Source organism: Aquarana catesbeiana, linkage group LG01 (assembly GCF_042186555.1).
Source record: "Aquarana catesbeiana isolate 2022-GZ linkage group LG01, ASM4218655v1, whole genome shotgun sequence".
Taxonomy (NCBI): domain Eukaryota; kingdom Metazoa; phylum Chordata; class Amphibia; order Anura; family Ranidae; genus Aquarana; species Aquarana catesbeiana.
In genome coordinates, this window is record NC_133324.1 from 475,794,916 (window position 1) to 475,816,870 (window position 21,955).

Below are 21,955 nucleotides of genomic sequence, written 5' to 3' on the forward strand. Positions count from 1 at the left end.
TTAATTCCTTATGTATGGCGTTACTGCTTATGAAGAACAAGGCAGGAAAAGCCGTAGCAATGGCATGTCATCTGGGCAGACCATGACATTAAAAGAGAAGTATGGAAATCATTTTTTTTTAAATCATATTTACCTAGGTAGACACAGAAATGGTTCAATTCTGCATTTATCCCCCTCCGGGTCTAACAGAGCTCCCTGAGCAGGGAGCTGGTGACTGTCAGTCATTGGCTCTCTGCTCTACCCCCCCGCGCTCACTGGAGCGCTAAGCTGTGGAGGGGGGGGGCAGGAGCGTCTGGCTCAGGCTCTCAGTGGCTTGCTGAGAGACTGAGCTGGGTGATGTCCAGGCATGTGGGCGGATCCTGACCATATGGTTGCGATTTTGTCTGAGCATGGATCAGCCGTCAGAGGGCTTCAGCTCCCTGAAAACGGGTCACAGAAGCGCAGAAAGAACTGGACTCCCGTGATCCACAGAAGTACAGCCTTTAAACATAGGTCTACAATGTATCTGGGATTGGTCATAGCCACTATATTTTTAATAAGATAAACAAGGAGAGGTGGGGGGATAGGACCATGTCTAAGGTATTGTGTTTCAGCAGTAGAGTTGCTGAAACCCTTGAAAGCCACTTCGACCTTTGGGCAGTGAGTGCAGCTTTGGCTGCAATAAAACTGTACAATTTACATGACTTTATCACTAGTAGTTTTCTGTGTTTTATTACACAGATACTGTATATTGTTGTGTGTGGATGCACTCTGCACTACATTAGTTTATTTTTTAATAAGGTCATTGTTTATTAGAGTCAAAATAACCTTTCAGAAAGCAATTACTTACCCAGCTCCTCCAATTTACTGGTGACAACATCTGGGCTTTCATCTAAGAAAAAGTCAGGAAGCAAAGGATGCCCTAAGAGGAAAACGTCAAAACATTATACTCTATCCTATAATGTACACAGTTAAAATTGATAATTGATACACTACAATTTAATGCTGTAGTTTTAAAGAACTATTCAGAAGATATTCCAAAGTTGTTGAAGCTGGCCATTTGTATTGTCTTTAATCAAACTTCAGAATAGAAATCGGTAAAAAAAAAAAAAAAAATCAAATCAGTCCTACTGGTGATCTGCTTGATTAATCTAGATCAATACGATCCACAAAGATCTAACCTGCAAGAGCGTCATAACACATCATTTCAACTCCAGGCAGATTATTCAAAATTAGATTTTAAAAAGATCGCAACACACTAGATTTGAGCTGAGAAACACTGGACGTTTCATGATTTTTCTGAGTCGCTCCTACAGATTAGGTGTTTGAACTGCGGGAGGTCTACAATTTACCTGTCCACCAGCAATTAAGAGGCTAACAGCCTCATTGCAGGCAGCAAGTTGTTTCCCTTTTCTGATGAATGGGTGAACTATTCTAATGTCAAAATACCTTCATTTGAAAGAAAGTCTGACTCCCCCCCCCCAGTTCACCAACCTAATGAAAATATGACCGAATGTTGAATATATTTTTATATGTTAATTGCATGTGTACATGAAACACTTACAGGTATTTAGTATAATTCAAGATAAATGGTAAGGATGATCCGAACACCCACCCGATTCGGACCAGAACAGGCAAAAAATTCGGATGAACACGCGAACACCGTTAAAGTCTATGGGACACGAGCATGAAAAATCAAAAGTGCTAATTTTAAAGGCTTATATTCAAGTTATTGCCATAAAAAGTGTTTGGGGACCCGGGTCCTGCCCCTGGGAACATGTATCAATGCAAAAAAAAGTTTCAAAAACTGACGTTTTTTCGGGAGCAGTGATTTTTGTAATGCTTAAAGTGAAACAATAAAAATGAAATATTCCTTTACATATCGTGCCTGGGGAGTGTCTATAGTATGCCTGTAAAGTGGCGCAGTTTTCCCATGTTTAGAACAATACCACAGCAAAATGACATTTCTAAAGGAAAAAAGTCATTTAAAATAGCTTGCGGCTGTAATGAATTGTCGGATCCCGGCATGAGTCGTCCACCCCCCCCCAGCCTATGAATATTAAGGGGAACCCCGAACCAAAAAATGATGCGGTGATGTTCTGTCTTCTCGTTCCCTTCTCGGGAATAGGGCGCGTGTGTGTCCCACAACACATCGCATCCCATTCACAAAGCGCTGCGCAGTAGGAAACGGGCAGTGAAGCCGTAAGACTCCACTGCCCGTTTCCCTTAGTTAGGATGGTGGTGCCAGGACCCGAGAGCCGAGGGACGGGTCGGCCTCGGGCGGCCGACATCGCGGGCACCCAGGACAGGTAAGTGTACTTATTTAAAGTCAGCAGCTACAGTGTTTGTAGCTGCTGACTTTAAAAAAAAAAAAATTCCTGGCCGGAATCCTGCTTTAAAGGGGAACCCTGTGCCAAATAAAAAAAAAAATGGCGCAGCCCCCCCCCCCCCCCAATTCCATACCAGACCTGATTTTAAGGGGGATCCTGCACCAAAATTAAAAAATCCAAACACCTTGCCCTCATGTTGATGGGGACAAGGGCCTCATCCCCACAACCCTTGACCAGTGGTTGTGGGGGTCTGCGGGCAGGGGGCTTATCGGTATCTGGAAGCCCCCTTTAACAAGGGGACCCCCAGATCCCAGCCTCCCCCCCACGTGAATTGGTAACGGGTACATTGTACCCCTACCATTTCACAAAAAAAGTGTCAAAAATAGTATAAAAAGACAGGACACACTTTAGGACAAGTCCTTTATAAAAAAAAATATGTCCCACGATGTAAATCCATGTCACACTGTCGAAGATATTAAAAAAAAAAAAAAAAAAAAAAAAAAAAAGCCGCAACAGCTCCGCCTTCATGGGAGGCTCCCGCCGAGTGACACTTCTTCTTGGTGACAGCTGTTATATAGCTGAGGGCGGGGCCACCTGGTGACGTAAACGGGTGACCCCGCCCCCCTCTGACGCTCTGTGACGTATATAACACCGGTCACTGAGAAGAAGTGTCACTTGTCCCAAAGTGTCTCCTGTCTTTTTTAGTATTTTTTACACTTTTTTGTGAAATGTTAGGGGTACAGTGTACCCGTTACCAATTTACATAGGAGGGGAGGCTGAGATTTGGGGGTCCCCTTGTTAAAGGGGGGCTTCCAAATTCTGATAAGCCCCCCGCCCGCAAACCCCCACAACCACCGGGCAAGGGTCGTGGGGATGAGGCCCTGGTCCCCATCAAAATGGGGACAAGAGGCTTCGGGGGTGACTCCAAAGCATCCACCCCATGTTGAGGGCATGTGGCCTGGTACAGTTCAGGAGGGGGAGGGGGCGCGCTCTCTCGCCCCCCTCTTTTCCTGCGGCCTGCCAGGTTGTGTGCTCGGATAAGGGTCTGGTATGGATTTTGGGGGGACCCCTACGCCATTTTTTTTTTAATTTTGGCACAGGGTTCCCCATAAAATCCATACCAGACCTGAAGGGCCTGGTATGGATTTTGGTTTGGGGTTCCCCTTAATATTCATACCAGACCCAAAGGGCCTGGTAATGGACTGGGGGGGGAACCCATGCCGTTTTTTTCAATGAGTTTTTTATCTATATTGCGGGTACCCGACAATTCATTACAGCCGCGAGCAGTTTTGAATGACTTTTTTTCCTTTAGAAATGTAATTTTGCTGTGGTATTGTTCTAAACATGGGAAACTGCGCCACTTTACAGGCATACTATAGACACCCCCCAGGCACGATATTTAAAGGAGAATTTCATTTTTATTGTTTCACTTTAAGCATTATTACTGCTCCTGAAAATCTGTCTTTTTAAAAACTTTTTTTTGCATTGATACATGTCCCCTGGGGCAGCACCCGGGTCCCCAAACACTTTTTATGACAATAAATTACATATAAGCCTTTAGAATGAGCACTTTTGGTTTTTCATGTTAATGTCCCACAGACTTTAACGTTTTTCGAATTTGCCGCGAACACCGCATAATGTTCGCTGTTCGGTAAACAGACGAACACCCGATGTTCGAGTCGAACTTACGTTTGCTAAATAAATGTTACTGCCTAGACAACGCCATATTATTCTTTCTTCCTAGTATCATCTTTGTTCAATCATCACCAAGGGTCAGCATCATCTTCTTGGACTAGGATGCTGGGCCAGGCTAGGTCTCAGCAATTATTTTTAATTATGAAGGGTATGGCTTTTTGAAAAACGATTCTCTAACTTGACTTGTATCAAAAGAGGTTAGGTTTTTTTTTTTTTACAGGCTTGTAAAGTTACTAATAGGTCCGCTTTAAAAATATTTCTTGACAGCCTCTATGCTTTATCTGGCTTAAAATAATTTAATTTAATTTAATTTAATAAAAAATTAAAAAAAAATAAAAGCTTTAGAGCAGATAAACCATAAGCCACCAGAAATTATCTTTACCCACCTTTACAATTAATTGATAGAGGATGGAAGTGCTTCAATCAAGTTCTTTTGAAACACTCTTGTTAACGCATTCGTAATGGACATTGGCATGGCTCACTTACGCTGGGTTTACTGACCTGTATAACTAATATGCTAGGTTCGTTTTGTAAAAGAGGGGGAGGGAAAAGGCTGCTTGTTGCAATATTTTTCAATTCTATAAAAATTTAACGGCCCATTCATACTTGAGTTGTAATAACACGATCATTGCATGCCTCTGCACACTGGGGAGCAATTCATTTTGAATGGCACCCAAATGCACTAACCCAACGCTGGACTGTAGCGCACCACAATGCACAGTAAAATTTTCATTTGTTTTGGTGTGCTGCACTGGAAAGAATGCTCCATGTCCTTTTTTTGTCTGTTCTGGTGTGTTGGCAGCCCATTCATGTCTTAAAGTGGTTGTAAAGGCAGGTTATTTTATCTTAATGCAATTTATGTATTAAGATAAAAAGCCTTCTGTATGCAGCAGCCCCCCTAACACTTACCTGAGGTCCCTTCTCTGTTCAGCGATGTCCACAAATGTCTCAGCCGCCCGAGATTCTCCCTCCTGATTGGCTGAGACACAGCAGCGGTGCCACTGGCTGCAGCTGCTGTCAAAGTCAGCTAGCCAATCAGGGGAGAGAGGGGGTTCCCTGTCTGAACGGACACAGGGAGCTATGACTCGGCTCAGGTGCTCCCATAGCAAGCTGCTTGCTGTGGGGGAATTGAACAGGAGGGAGGAGCCAGGAGCACCAAAAGAGGATCCAGGCTGCTCTGTGCAAATCCACTGCAACAGAGCAGGTAAGTAAAACATGTTTGTTATTTTTATAGGGAAAAACTAACCTTTACGATCACTTTAACACAACACACATTAATGCGCAACATACCAGAACTACAAAGTTTGATTAGGCCCTTAAAGTTCAGTACAGTGCAGGTTAATTTTGATCTTGGCAGACCAATTAAAAAATAATCCTCAAAACCAGTTTTATGCATATAGTAGCTGTTTTGGCATTAAGTCAAGGAGATGGAATTTATAAAAAAGACATTTATATTTGTCACATAATTTTTTAACAGTTTAACGTTACTACCTGGAGACACTGCATAGACATCAAAATCTTTTATTCCTTCAGTCCTTAGTAGCTCTTCATCAATTACAAAATTTCCAGTGTAGCTCTTAGGTTTCGTTAAAATGGAGTATGCAGCGTCGGCCATGATGTCGGCAGTTCTGCATTGCTTCTCCACCCCAGATCCTCCCAGCATATCCATAGCAGCTGTATGTATACCTATAAACAAAAGTGAAACATCTGTGAGAATAATGTAAAGCAACCAACCTAGAGTCTACTGCTCTATCATAGAGCTGTATACTACCCCTTTTACATTTCAACCAAATATCTATTGACCTTTTTTCAGACACTTGTCCTATTCATGTGCTGTAAAATATGTTCCTTTAACCCCCATGTAATTATATTAGTTTAGCTATTAAGGTGAATAAGAAAAAAAATGAAAGATTGGTATTCACAATTTTTTTTGTACATGATGAATATTTCTGAATGACAGCTAAAGGTACAAAAGAGCTGCAGATATTGAAAATGGTTACCAAAATAGCAAAGTTACTGCATACAAGGATACAAAAGGTAACTCATTTTGCACTCTTCTTCACCTTTTACTATGAATCAACACACACTTTAAAAATTATAACAGGCTTATCAAAAGTACTGCACACAAAATTACATTTCATCTTCATAGACACAAAAGGGCAAAACAAGAAACTTAATAGATTTATACAATTAAATCACATGACAAGCAGATTAATATCAGGTTACAAAACAGAATAACCTGTAAAAGTGAGTGAGCCACTGAGAGAGGGGACGGGGCTGGGCTTCAGCTCCGTGTCTGAATAGACACACACAGCAGCAGCACGGCTGCCCCCATAGAAAGCTGCTTGCTGTGGGGGCACTCGGCAGAAGGGAGGGGCCAGGAGCCCGGGCGAGGGATGCAAGAAAAAGGAGGATCTGGGCTGCTCTGTGCAAAATCATAACACAGAGCGGGTAAGTATAACATGTTTGTTAATTTTAAACAAAAAATAAACAAAACTTTTAGTATTACTTTAAACATATGAGAAAAACGAAAAAAAAAAAATCTCTTGGGCAAGGACAACTTACATGTTGTATTGCCATTTCCAACAATGGAAGAGTATTGTGATACCACATTGTACCACATTCAAAGCACAATAGTGTGTTTAGAGACAACTGATCCACCTTCTTTCCCTTAACCCAATCATGAAGATAAAAGGTAAGCTCATTCAAAATTTCCTATTCTGCCAATATAAGGTTGGTGATGAATTGCTGCTGAAAAAAAAAACCAAAAAAACAAAAAAAAAAACATGTGGCTGCCTGATTCACAGCTGGCTTTGCCATTCAGGGTGCGGCTGAGAGTCAAAGCTGCCACTGCCTGCCTCTTCCCAGCCTGGCGTTCCAGTGAGAACTGGAGAAGCAGAGCAAGATGCAGTGACTGCGAACAATAATGTGGTTGCTCAACTCTTGGTCTTAGAGCTGATGTGAGACAGCTGCAGTATCACACGAAAGCTGCAGCATGTAATTATGGGTACAACTATGTACATATAATTCACCTTTAAAAATAATTATTTTTTTTAAAGTTTACATTAAAATAAATACATTAGATGAAAGACACTATTTATAGAACAATTAAAGACCTATAAATAAATGTACAAAAAAAGAACATGTTTTCATATCCTCTCGTTTTAAGTTGTCTTAGGCTTCAATCTAATACAATCGCTCAGCGAGTGTGTGGATGGAGAAATCAAGTCCAGTTTTTTCGTGCAACTTTTACTTTTACTGGCAGAACAAAAGTATTGGGGGGGGGGATCTCTGACAGGAAGGTAAATATTGCAGCAAAGGCTGGATTAGGCTTATTTTATTTTGATGGGTGATTCATTTATATCTTAATTTTTTTTTTTGCTGGAGTTCTGCTCTAAGGATACTGCTAATTATTTATCTAAAATCATTGTCCCTTATGAATTCTGAAATGTATTTAGTGAGCTGGGATGTAAACTACTGGTCCAGAGTAAACAATGCAAACAAAACCAAAAAAAAAAAAAAAAGTATACTTTTTCAGGAAATATAATAAACAAAACCCCCAAATTACAACTACAACCCTTTGAAAGTGACTTTATTACAACAAAATAGTAAACTAGTACCCAGGTATAAAGAACCCCCCCCCCCCCCTCTTTTTTTTAAATGTCAATACTGTGGAAATTATTTACGGAAATTATTGAAACTCAAGAATATAGGATAAGACCGTTGTAGTCGCTAATGAGCATACTGAATAAGCACCATAATATTCTACTCTTGAGATGTGTTATACAGTGGTAGCAACTGGGATTTTTGTGTTACTCAACACGTGTTATAACCTAGTGCATTGAAAGATTGATTTTTCAGAGAACAGATTTTTTTCTGAATGATTGGGGGATTACATCCATATTTTTACTGCATCTGGTTGTATCAATTTATTTGAGTGCACAGGGACACTTCTTAATTGTAAACAGTTGCCAGCAATGCACCCTGCACTTATATATACACAAGCAAATCTAAACTTGTGAGCCCCCCATAGGCCAGACTGGGTTTTTGCCGGGTTCTCTAGACCCCCAAGGTACGTGGGCAGTATACTAGGAAGTCTGTCAAAGTAAAAGGTCCGTAAGCCACATTCACGAAGCAGACCCATTTTTGTAAATCAAAATTGATAGAATTAAGTAGTGGCATAAAATTTAGTAAAGTCACCGTTGTAGCTAACAAAGAGATATTGAGAAATTCATTCTTGTGAAGATTTACTCCAAAATTACTTAAAGCTCCAAAAGTCTCAAATTCATTTAAGATGGCTAGCCAGGTGCTCTATTGTCATCACATATAATAATGGAGACAGGGTACACCCCTGATGGGTTTCACGTGCAACAGGGAAGCTGGAAGATAAAGAACCACTTGCCCTGGTGATATTTTCACTACAAAAGAATTAAAGCCAATGTGTGAAAGGGTCAGTCTGAGGAAGTCCCAATCCACCCGACCGAATGCTTTTCAGCATCTATTGATTGTAGCCAGAGAGGGACATGGTGGATTGAATGCAGAGTTTTAAGAGTGTTGTCTCTTGCTTCTCTATGAGACACAAACCCCACTTGAATGCTGTGAAAAAAGGATAGGAACAGGGCTGCAAATGGTTAGCGATAAGTTTGAAATAAAAAGTTTAATCTCGCCATTCAATAATGATATAGGGTGATAGCTTCTAAGGTCTGTACTGTCTTTCCCCGACTTAATGGCAACCCATATTTGTGCCTCCATATTTGAGCGAGGAAAGGACATTCTAGGGAGATGGCATTGAAGAAGTTTAAAAGAAGAGGGGATAATTCTTGCTGAAGTTGTTCATAAAATCTATTGGTAAAGCCGTCAGGCAGATTGTCAATACTGGTAATGCCCCAAATATCCTTGATGCTAGAAGATAAGTCTACATTGCTAGCCAGGGGTTATCCCAAGGCATTTTTGAAAATAATCTCAATTCTGATACTAAACAGGTGTTACAAACTGCTGTCCAAAAAAAAGAGGATTCTGTTCGTATGCCAGTATCATGGTTTTTCTGCATGTGTTTTTTCTTATATTAAACATTATTGGCATATCTTGTGTACAGCATATTCAGACGTTAAACAGTTTCAGAGTATGCCTGACAGGCATTTAGACAGTTTCAGATGATTCATGACAAGAATACACATGATGATAAACCAAAATGTGAGGTGTGACACACATTTTTTGGTATCAAATATAAAGGCTCATTTCAATGCTCATCATGCTGGCATTGTGCCCATAACATTAGGAGCAATACAATTTCCAATTCTGATGGCACTAAGTAATTTAACATCATTTGACATGCCAGAGAACCTACACAGTGAATTTACTGGTGAAACTACACAACAGGTCAGGGATAGAGTGTAAGAACATAGGAATGATATTAGATGCAAACAGACTGAGCTCTGTGTACCCAGACTCTTTGTGGAGGCTGGTTATAGGGGATACTGACTTTAACATTATAATAAAGGATCACGTTTTAAAGCCTAGGTAGGAAGGTGATCACATTATGCCCCAAAATGTAAAGAGGTTACTTTATTTTTGAAAGAAACTTGGTGTCATGACCTTGATTTCTTCTGGCCGATTCTAAATCGGTGACCATACCTGTGGTTCACTAATTTTGAATGACACACCAGGTTTTGTGCATACACACAAATATATTTTATATATTATATATATATATATATATATATATATATATATATATATATATATATATATATATATATATATATATATATATTTATAATACTTATATTGAAATTGTGGGGGTTCAAGATCACCAGCCAGTTGACTTTGTAAAAACAGTATTTTATTGTTCCATCAGCACCTCACAGACACCTGCTGACTGCTTCCTACTCTTTTCAGCCCTCTCTTACAGGCGAGTTAAACCTTTCAGGACCAAAGTCCCCATAGTCAGGGTTGAAGGCTCTTTCCTATCAGAAATCTCTGAGTCTCTGAACTCTGTGTCCCATACCAGGATTTAACAATCTTGGGAAAACTGTAAATCGTTTTTCCTCTTTCTATTGGATAACCACAGGACCCCTCACCCTGCATGGGTGAGAATGCCTGAGTTCTACTTCTGTATCTTGTCTCCCCCCTTAAAAGGGACCACAACCAAAAGAATAGGGACACATACCTGCCTTCCAGGATCCATCCCTGATGTCCTGTACAATACATAAAAAGTTATGATTAAAGTGCCACAAAGATGGTGTCAGTCTGGGGAAGAGAGTACCAGTCAAAGACAATGCCAAGGGCCCAGATACACAGCTCTGCTGGCATATAGTGTCATCCAGTCAAATAGCATGATGGGTAGAGGGGGCCAATGGCAGCACGCAGCATCTGCAAGTGTCTGATAGATCCATTCTTTGGACTGTCAACCCCAGTTGTTGGTATTTCTTGGGCGGCTGACATGTTTCCAGTAAGTGATGTTGAGGGCTGCAGTGTGACAGTTTTCCCTCCCCACACCCTGAAGTTGCTTATTTCCTCTCCTCATCAGCTCTGCCCAGGCCAATCCTCTGCTCACTGCAAGCCCTGTATTTTCAGTGGAACTGCCTGGCCACTTTACCACTGAAGATATGCAGAATTCTCTACAGTGTAAACAGTTATGGCGGCAATAACCCATAAAAGGTTGTTCTCTGCCACACATGTGTAAGTTATCACCAACATATTGCCAACTTTTTTTGCAGTGGTGCATATGGGAAAATGTGCCAGCCACAGCCTGCCCACTGTGCCACGACAGCTTCTTTTGCTCCAATGCCACCATTATGCAATGTCCTTTTTGCGTGCGTGGTATTGTCTGAGACTCTATATGTGACGTGATCGCACACACATATGCTGCTACTTTCCGACTGATTTGATAAAACCCATATTGGAATGATTCAACCCTCGTCTGTTTACGTATATAATTAGGATTGCTTGGGTCAATTCTGGGTTGCATTGCACACAACTAAATCAACATAAGACAATGATTTAAAATAGAAATAAAAGAGGGAGTGACAACTAACCTGTTTTAGGCCACAAAGCATTGACAGCAATTTCTCCTTTAAATTCTTCAGCCATCCCCAAAACGCACATGGACATTCCATACTTTGCAATTGTATATGCTAAGAAAATAAAAAAGTAGCATTACAGTGCATGCAAACACAAACATGTTGTTGTCTTGACTGCTCTCCTGTCAAAGCTATACAAAAGAATATATATATATATATATATATATATATATATATATATACACACACACACATACATATACACACACTGTGTATATATATATATATATATATATATATATATATATATATATATATATATATATATATATATATATATATATATATACTATATATCTAAGAGTTTAAGTATTTATGTTTATTATGCAACTTACGGTTTTAAGGCACCCACTTTAAAAAATGTATTTGACTTAAAGCGTTTTTTACCCCAACACTTCATATTCTTGATATGTGCCTGCTGTACCATACACTCGTATGAGAAAGTATCCTGTTCTCTTTTTACTGCTTCCTGGTGTACCTGCCAGTCCCTCTGCTTTCTTATTAAAAACTGACCACACTAAGCAGGAGAGCACACTGTGGTCAGTTCTCGAGTTATGCTGAGAACTCTGTGTACTCCAAGGATCAGACTTGTCCTGACATACCCCCGCTGCACAGCCATTCACTGGGAAGCTCAGTGTACTGCTGCTTCTCCTCCTCCTCCCCCCAGCTCTTATGCAGAGGGAATTTGGTCACTTATAAAAAATAAAAAGGAAAAAAAAAGGGATTTATAATGTATTTTTTTTATCTATACAAAAATTCTTTGCCTTTCATCTATTTTAAACGGAATGGGTTGCTTTACAAGGTGATCGTTTACAATCACTTTAACAATTTGTCAATTTCCATTTCTACATGGATGATGAAATCATGCAGGACACTGCCTAAAACAACTATTACTCTGTACAGTACTCAAAGTGATTGTAAGGCTTTGTGTTTTTGTTTCTTTTTTTTTTTTAAAAAACAGTTAAACTTACTTGCTCTGTGCAATGGCAAGCTCGATCCTCCTCTTCTCGGGTCCCTTGTCGGCACTCCTGGCTCCTCCTCCCTGCCGAGTTCCCCTATAGCAAGCTGCTTGCTCACTCCAGGGCCGCCTCTGGGTGTTCATAACACACACACAGGGGGTGTTGTCTTGGCCCTGCCCCCTTATCCCTCTTCACTGGCTCTGATTGACAGCAGCGGGAGCTGCTGTCTCTGAGCCAATGAGGAGAAAGATGGCCGAGAGAGCCTCTGCTCTTGTGCACATAACTGAGATTGGGCCCAGGCAAGTATGGGGGGGGGGGGGGGAGCAGCACATCAAAAACATTTTTAACTGAATGCAGAAAATGCATTCAGGCAAAAAACCTTCAAGCTTTTGAAACACTTCAAAACATTAGCACAACATAAAATAAAGTCGCAAACTCTAGAACTTACCACAGTGATTCTTAAACCAAACTGGATTCAAGTTGAGTGGAGGACTAAGGTTTAGAATGTGTGCCACTTTACTTCTTTTTAAGTGTGGGATGCATACTTTTGATCTGAAAAGAAATTCCATTTCAGGATGTGAAAAGCAGAGCAGTGGATATCTGTAACCTTATTTATCAAAATGAAAAAGAAAAACAAATCTGGTTGCCATGGAGTAAAATGGAAAGCTTATTGGACATTGTAATAAATGAGATTTTGCATGATAAATGAGGAGAATGAATGAGAAAAATACTGCCAGAACCCACACTAAATGCAGTCACAAAAGTGTTTAACATAAAATAATTTCGGATATAAAAACAAATACACACAAACACACCAAATATACTGAACATACATACAAACATACAGTAGCTGTGTCCCTAAGCTTATTCTTAGGCCTGTGACTGCTGTTAAAATAAATGCATTAATATACATTCTATGCATGTAAATATTCGGAATCACTCAGAATTTTCTGCGTGGCTTAGTTACCCTTGGGCAAATCATGGGCAGGAGTGCAGTGCCAACACTAGTTGACCCCCAAAACATTTTGGAGAGAAGAGAAAACTGAACACAAAGGATCCATGGTAGTCCACCAGATAGAGTATGGAATATACACTGTAGCAATATTTCTTCGGGTTATAAATCAGGCTAATATTTCTCTAAAACACAATATAGGTTCCATTCAGTTAACAAATATCTTTGAGTTAACTGGCAAAAATCTTATGGTGACAGCCTTCCAATTTGCTAATACCTGTAAATACAAATACTATAGTCTCCAGGTGCAGTAGTCGGAGTGAGGAGTGAATGAGCGATTGCCTGAAGAGTGCCCGTTTCCAATATTGCTGGCTCTGATCGCCATCACAAAGTTTTTGGATTAATTCATTTTACAATTATGTTGTTATCACTAGTGACATGACAAAGCCGAGGAAAGTTGACAAAGGCTATAGGATGATGCCTGTGCAAAAAAAATGGGGGAAAAAAGCTGTGGGACTCTAAATGAAGCACATATATGTATATATGCCTCCATCTCTATTCAGGTACAAAAGAGGAGGGAATTTGGGACTTTGAATAGGGCAATTTGACTTGATAAGTGTAAAATGGATGTTATTATGACGATCCATGCTATACAGCGTATATATATATATATATATATATATATATATATATATATAAAATTACCTGTGTATGAGCTATATGTCTATGCTATGTATTTATACCCAGCCACATGCCAACATATTAATATACTTATATCAAATTACACTTATCAAGTCAAATTGCCTCATTCAAAGTCCCAAATTCCCTCCTCTTTTATAGGATGATGCCTGGGCGATTATGAAGCCGATGTTGGATGGGATAAAGAAGCAATTTGTCAGTAGAATATGGGAATGATGGTGAAGCGGACTGATCAAGGTGTAAATTGAAATAGTGATGACTGGCCAATGTGAGAGCGAGCTGCAGAAAAATGAGCAGTGTGGGGTTATGTCAGGGTTGTGTTGTGATCCCCTCTGCCCTCAGACCCCCTCCCATTCTTATACTTGCATGTCCTTGATACAGCAAGATATCAGCTATGTGAAGAACGTGTTGGCACCACACAGTCACTTGTGAAAATCTTCGTAGCTCGGCCTATGACATGCACTCTGCACACCGATTTATTCCTATAGAGAGTGAGTACAAGCTCATATTCCACAGTTTTCCATCAGTACACTGTGGGGTTATTCCACTTTGTGCTACAAGTACACTTGAAAGTGCAGTCTCTGTAGATCTGAGGGGGACATGCAAGGAAAATAAAAAAAAAAAAAACAGCATTTTTGCTTGCACAGGATTGGATGATAAAATCAGCAGAGCTTCCACTCATTTCAGACCTTCCCTCAGATCTACAGTGACTGCACTTTCAAGTGTACTTGTAGTGCAAAGTGGATTTGCCTTTAGTAAATAACCCCCCATGTGCCAACAGTAGAGCCGATGGTGCAGTGTGTGGGCGATAGTGGAGCAGAGTAGGAACTAAAGCTACCCATAGATGCATCGAATTTTAGCCATTCCTGCTTACAGACTGTTGGACAGTGGCTTGCAGCCAATCATGTATTCTGACAGCAGAGGAGCCCTTTTTTTGTTTTTCTGATCAACCAGTGGGCTGATTGAAAACAAAAACAAAAAACAAAAAAAACAAAAAAAAAAAACAATCCCCCCACTGGTTGATCAAAAAAACAAAACAAAAACAGCATGTAAAACATAAAAAACACACAATGGTGTTGATTTACTAAAACTGGAGAGTGCAAAATCTGGTGCAGCTCTGCACAGAAACCAATCAGCTTCCAGTTTTTTTTTTTTTGTTAAAGCTTAATTGAACAAACTGAAGTTGGAAGCTGATTGGCTACCATGCACAGCTGCAGATTTGGCACTCTCCAGTTTTAGCAAATCAACCCCATTCAGTCTACACAGAATTAAAATAATAATAAAAACGTAGGTAGTAATCCTTCAACCGCTTGCCGACCAGCCGCCGCAGTTTTACTGCGGCAACATGGCTCGGCTGCGCGAACCGCTGTCATACTACGTTGGTTCTCTTTTTATCCACTAGAGGCCCCCTGCTTGCCCACGGAGCTGATGCGAGTGCCCAGCGGTCGCGATCACTGTCGGGCTCCCGCAATTGCTCGGGGCACACGGAGAACCTGGATCTGTGTGTGTTAACACACAGTTTCCGGTTCTCTGAGGGGAGAAGTGACAGATCGTCTGTTCATACACAGTATGAACAGCGATCTATCTCTACCCGTACACAGTCCACTCCCCCCCTTCAGAACACACACATAGGGAACACAATTAACCCCTTGATCGCCCCCTAGTGTTAACCCCTTCCCCGCCAGTGCCATTTTTACAGTAATCAATGCATTTTTATAGCACTGATCGCTCTATGAATGCCAATGGTCCCAAAAATGTGTAAAAATTGTCTGACGTGTCAGCCATAACATCGCAGTCGCGATAAAATTCGCAGATCGCCGCCATCACTAGTAAAAAAAAAAAAATTAATGATAAAAATGCCATAAACTATCCCCTATTTTGTAGACACTATAACATTTGCCCAAACCAATCAATTTACGCTTATTGCAATTTTCTTTTACCAAAAATTTGTAGACTACATATCTGCCTAAACGGAGGAAAAAAATGTTTTTTTATATATTTTTGGGGGATATTTATTATAGCAAAAAGTAAAAAATAATGTGTATTTTTTTCAAAATTGGCGCTCTTTTTTGTTTATAGCACAAAAAAATAAAAACCGCAGAGGTGATCAAATACCACCAAAAAGAAAGCTCTATTTGTGGGGGAAAAAAGATCGTCAATTTTGTTTGGGTGCAACGTCGCACGACCGCACAATTGTCAGTTGAAGCGACGCAGTGCCGAATTGCAAAAAGTGCTCAGGAAGGCGGTAAAATCTTCCGGGGCTGAGGTGGTTAAATTGCTCTACAAAGATTTCTTTTCAGAAGACCTATTTAAAGCAGAACTTCACTCTCTCAATCAACATTGACCATTTAAATCCTTATGCTGCAAGGATTATTACAGCGATATTAAAGTCTTTTTTATTTTTTTAAATAGCAAAAGTTTTATAAAACTACTTGTTCTGTGCAGTGATTTGCACAGAGCAGCCCGAATCCTCCTCTTCCCAGGTCCCACACCGGCGCTCCTGGATCCTCTCTCCTGCTGGGTGCCCTCCTGCTCTGGGGGCACCCAAGCAGGTGCACTCCTGACCCACGGCTCTGTGTGTCCATTCACGGCTCCGTCCTGATTGGCTCACTGGCTGCGATTGACAGCAGTGGGAGCCAATGGCTTCTGCTGCTGTCAAATTGAAATCAGGAGTGCGAGTCCCTGGAGAGGCAAAACTTGTGGACATCGCTGGATCGAGAGGGGGCTCAGGTAAGTATTAGGGGGGCTGCTGCACACAGAAGGTTTTTTACCTTCATGCATATGCATGAAGGTAAAAAACCTTGTGCCTTTACAACCACTTTAAAAAGATAGGAAGATATATCATATTTACTTGTTTTAAACTTTTTTTTTTTTACATTTCTTTAGTTACTTCCTGGTTTCTGGGCCTAGGCAAATTATGTCATATATACCAGGAGTCTTCAGAAGGGGTTTTCTCAGCTAAGCACGCCCTCTGCTGACTTTCACTATATGGACACTTACCTGTCCAGGGAGCACCGATCTTCGGATCGGCTGTCGGGTACAGCCACTGCCATTCCAGGTAAGGGAACCCGGCAGTGAAGCCTTTTGGCTTCATGCCGGGTTCCCTTCCGCGCATGCGCTTTCTGATTGGCCCGGTGGCAGAGGAAGGAGGAGGGGGCAGGAAGGGGACCTGTCAAAAACAGGTCCCCGTTCCCACCTCCCCCTGAAAGGTGCCAAAAGTGACACTTTTGGCAAGGGAGAAGAGCAATTAAGCGGAAGTTCCACTTTCGGGTGGAACTCCGCTTTAAATAGCGTTTTCGGGGCTCCACTTTAAGTACATAGGCTCAAGCTGAACTCCAGCCTTACCTTGCCCTGGGTGCCACACATTGGGGGGTGTCAGTGGCCAAGTGGCATTGGTTTGGTGGTGCGCTCCGCACCCGGGTCGGGTAACGCTGTCTGACACCATCCCGAGGGCATCCCTGGCTCTGGCTGCTCCCTTTGGTAGTTTTTTGTCAGCTGGAACACCCTCAGCGCTGCGGACGCAATAGCCTGGTCTGGTTACAGTTTTCCTCCTGCTAGCTCCACCCACCACTGCTGCGCAGCCAGACCAAGCTGAGTGTGTCATCATTCTCCGCCGGGGTGGCTGCTGTTACATATTGTGTCCACACAGTCTTGAGGAGTCTGGACCTCCCTAGCTGAAGCTGAGAGCCCAAGGTGAGCTGGTGATAGGGGGTGTGTGGGTTGTGAGAAGAGGCTGGAGGAGTGTTTGTGTCTGTCCTGCCACCCTATGCTGGTCTGACAGAGTATAGTGTAGCTGACCTGATAAAGGGGGGGGTAACCTGTAAATAGCACACAGGCGTGTACTATATACAGGTTGCAGAATCCAGGCGTGTGCTATAAACAGGTTGCAGAATCCAGGCATGTGTGGACTATATACAGGTTGCAGAATCCAGGCGTGTGATATACAGGTTGCAGAATCCAAGCATGTGTGTGTGCGCGCCAAATACAGGTTGCAGAATCCAGGCGTGTGTGTGCGCTATATACAGGTTGCAGAATCCAGGCGTGTGTGTGCGCGCTATATACAGGTTGCAGAATCCAGGCGTGTGTGTGCGCGCTATATATAGGTTGCAGAATCCAGGCGTGTGTGTGCGCGCTATATACAGGTTGCAGAATCCAGGCGTGTGTGTGCGCGCTATATACAGGTTGCAGAATCCAGGCGTGTGTGTGCGCGCTATATACAGGTTGCAGAAGCCAGGCGTGTGTGTGCACGCTATATACAGGTTGCAGAAGCCAGGCGTGTGTGCACGCTATATACAGGTTGCAGAATCCCAGCGTGTGTGTGCGCGCTATATACAGGTTGCAGAAGCCAGGCGTGTGTGTGCGCGCTATATACAGGTTGCAGAAGCCAGGCGTGTGTGTGTGCGCTATATACAGGTTGCAGAATCCAGCCGTGTACGCTATATACAGGTTGCAGAATCCAGGTGTGTGTGTGCGCTATATACAGGTTGCAGAATCCAAGCGTGTACGATATATACAGGTTCCAGAATCCAGGTGTGTGCTATATACAGGTCGCAGAATCCAGTTGTGTGCTATGTACAAGGTGCAGAATCCAGGCGTGTGTGTGTGCGCGCTATATATATGTTGCAGAATCCAGGCGTGTGTGTGCGCACTATATATAGGTTGCAGAATCCAGGCGTGTGTGTGCGCTATATACAGGTTGCAGAATCCAGGCGTGTACGCTATATACATGTTGCAGAATCCAGGCGTGTACGCTATATACAGGTTGCAGAATCCAGGCGTGTGTGTGCGCGCTATATACAGGTTGCAGAATCCAGGCGTGTGTGCGCGCGCTATATACAGGTTGCAGAATCCAGGCATGTGTGTACGCACTATATATAGGTTGCAGAATCCAGGCGTGTGTGTGTGCAATATACAGGTTGCAGAATCCAGGCGTGTACGCTATATACAGGTTGCAGAATCCAGGCGTGTGTGCTCGCTATATACAGGTTGCAGAATCCAGGCGTGTGTGTGCGCTATATACAGGTTGCAGAATCCAAGCGTGTACACTATATACAGGTGTGTGCTATATACAGGTCGCAGAATCCAGTTGTGTGCTATATACAGGTCGCAGAATCCAGTTGTGTGCTATGTACAAGGTGCAGAATCCAGGCGTGTGTGTGTGCGCTATATATAGGTTGCAGAATCCAGGCGTGTGTGTGCGTGCTATATATAGGTTGCAGAATCCAGGCGTGTGTGTGTGTGCGCGTTATATATAGGTTGGAGAATCCAGGCGTGTGTGTGCGCACGCTATATACAGGTTGCAGAATCCAGGCGTGTGCGTGCGCTATATACAGGTTGCAGAATCCAGGCGTGTACGCTATATACAGGTTGCAGAATCCAGGCGTGTGTGTGCGCGCTATATATAGGTTGCAGAATCCAGGCGTGTGTGTGTGTGCGCGCGCGCTATATACAGGTTGCAGAATCCAGGCATGTGTGTGCACTATATACAGGTTGCAGAATCCAGGCGTGTGTGTGCGCTATATACAGGTTGCAGAATCCAGGCGTGTGTGTACGCGCTATATAAATATAGGTTGCAGAATCCAGGCGTGTGTGTACGCTATATACAGGTTGCAGAATCCAGGTGAGTGCTATATACAGGTCGCAGAATCCAGTTGTGTGCTATGTACAAGGTGCAGAATCCAGGTGTGTGCTATGTATAGGGTCCAGAATCCAGGCGTGTGCTGTATATTGCTGTGTGACCACCACCCACATAGAGTAGCCAAGCTGTGAGCTTACCTGCTAAGGGGGCGGGTGGGGTGGTGTTGCTGTGTTCAACACCCAGGTAGAGTAGATGAGCTGGTCTGATAAAGGGGGGGGGGGGTGTTTGCAGCCCAGGTGTAAACAGACATTGACCTACACCCACATCTGGCAGCCATCAGATCTGTCCAGCAAGCAGCAGGTCACAGCAGCATCTTGCCATCTTCCGTGCGGTCCAGCAAACAACATGCCTTGGCAGCAGGTCAGTTAAAAAATCTGAATCAAATCATCAATGCCAATGATACCATTGTATGACAGATCCAATCCAGAAATCGCCATACAGTGGGATCTCTGGATCGGATCTGTCCCTGAGGACAGCAGATAATGAAAAGTATGGGCCATACTTTGTATTGTCAGCTGTCTCTTCATCTCACTCTGATGTCTCCCTCATAGGAGCTCCCGTCCAGCTCTCCACTTCCCTGACCGTGGCACGATCTGTCCAAAAATGTGGGATCTGCTCACACCTGAGTGACTGACACCTCTTGCCTGTCCCATCATTTCTCACTGGCTGCCATGGATGAACAGCATTGGCTGTTATTACAAGGAGCGGGAACGTCCTGGTCCCCGTACCTCTCCGCCCAGGTCTCCCATCCCACCCAGAGACCTGAGCCACCAGCCGGCACATCCGCCGGCTGGCCGGGGTCCTGAACAAAGCCAAATTTGCCTTTGATCAGGGCTCCAATGTAGAACCCGGAAGCAGGTGTCCCAATACCTTTGGTAATATAGTGTATGTTTCTTGCTTAATTGGTTCCCGCCCGGCTCACGCAGATATACTGCGGCAGAATTGCTCTGCTGGGCGAAACCCTGCACGGGTATGTCCTTCTCTTTTTCGGCCACCAGAGGGTGCGCGCGTGCTGCACGGCGGGGAACCCAATGTGCTTGGCTGGCGGGCAAGATCGCCGCCGGCCACACGCGATCGCGTGCACAAGCCCCAGCACGGGGATTTGATCCCTGATGTTAACCCCTTCCCTGCCAATATCATTAGTACAGCGACAGTGCATTTTTGCTTTTGGGCTTAGACATGGTTTCAGCTAGAAATTGTGTACAAGTGATCACAAAATATCTGAAATCTGTGCAATTAGAAGGATGATTCATTTTGTGTTTCATATGAAAAATGAATCCTTTGCAGACATTTGAACTGACCGGAAATGAATACCACTAGGTCAAGGGCAGCTAATTTTCTCTTTTCAGATACAAAGCTTTTTTGTTTTGTTTTTTTATTACTGGTAGTTCTGGAAAATAAAATTAAATGTTGAAAAGATTATAGGACAACAGCGATCACATTTATTTACTAAAAGGAAACTATGTACAGTGCCTTGCAAAAGTATTCACCCCATTGGCATTTCACCTTTTTTTTTGTTACATTACAGCCTATAGTTAAATGTTTTTTAATCTGAATTATATGTGATGGATCAGAACACAATAGTCTAAGTTGGTGAAGTAAAATTAGAAAAATATATACTGTACATAAAACAATTTTTCAGAAATAAAAAAAAGATAAATTTGTCATGTGCGTATGTATTCACCCCCTTTGTTATGAAGCCCATAAAAAGCTCTGGTGCAACCAATTACCACCTGTGTGCAATGATCTGTCATTACATATACACACCTTTTTGAAAGGCCGCAGAGGCTGCAACACCTAAGCAAGAGGCACCACTAACCAAACACTGCCATTAAGACCAAGGAACTCTCTAAACAAGTAAGGGACAATGTTGTTGAGTAGTCCAAGTCAGGGTTAGGTTATAAAAAAAAAATATCCAAATCTTTGATGATCCCTAGGAGCACCATCAAATCTTTCATAACCAAATGGAAAGAACATGGCACAACAGCAAACCTGCCAAGAGACGGCCGCACACCAAAACTCACAGACGGGGCAAGGAGGGCATTAATCAGAGAGGCAGCACAGAGACCTAAGGTAACCCTGGAGGAGCTGCAGAGTTCCACAGCAGAGACTGGAGTATCTGTACATAGGACGACAATAAGCCGTAGGCTTTATGGCAGAGTGGCCAGAAGAAAGCCATTACTTTCAGCAAAAAACAAAATGGCATGTTTTGAGTTTGCGAAAAGGCATGTGAGAGATTCCCAAAATGTATGAAGGAAGGTGCTCTGGTCTGATGAGACTAAAATTCAACTTTTTGGCCATCAAAGAAAACGCTATGTCTGGCGCAAACCCAAACACATCACATCACCCAAAGAACACCATCCCCACACAGAGAAACATGGTGGTGGCAGCATCATGCTGTGGGGATGTTTTTCAGCAGTCGGGACTGGGAAACTGGTCAGAGTTGAGGGAAAGATGGATGGTGCTAAATACAGGGATATTCTTGAGCAAAACCTGTACCACTCTGTGTGTGATTTGAGGCTAGGACGGAGGTTCACCTTCCAGCAGGACAATGACCCCAAAACACACTGCTAAAGCAACACTTGAGTGGTTTAAGAGGAAACATGTAAATGTGTTGGAAT

At 42.6% G+C, this 21,955-nt stretch overlaps 1 protein-coding gene across 3 annotated transcripts in view; it reads right to left on the reverse strand.

The window, feature by feature from the left end:
• Positions 1-21,955, reverse strand: part of HSDL2 (hydroxysteroid dehydrogenase like 2) — a 67,902-nt gene that overhangs the window by 14,493 nt on the left and 31,454 nt on the right. For all 3 annotated transcript variants that reach the window (XM_073591422.1, XM_073591416.1, XM_073591430.1), the window contains exons 6-9: positions 12,494-12,597; positions 11,042-11,140; positions 5,496-5,690; positions 830-901 (exon numbers count right to left, since the gene is read on the reverse strand). In XM_073591422.1, the coding sequence (XP_073447523.1) occupies positions 830-901; positions 5,496-5,690; positions 11,042-11,140; positions 12,494-12,597 (470 nt within the window). The remainder of the gene's footprint in view (positions 1-829; positions 902-5,495; positions 5,691-11,041; positions 11,141-12,493; positions 12,598-21,955) is intronic.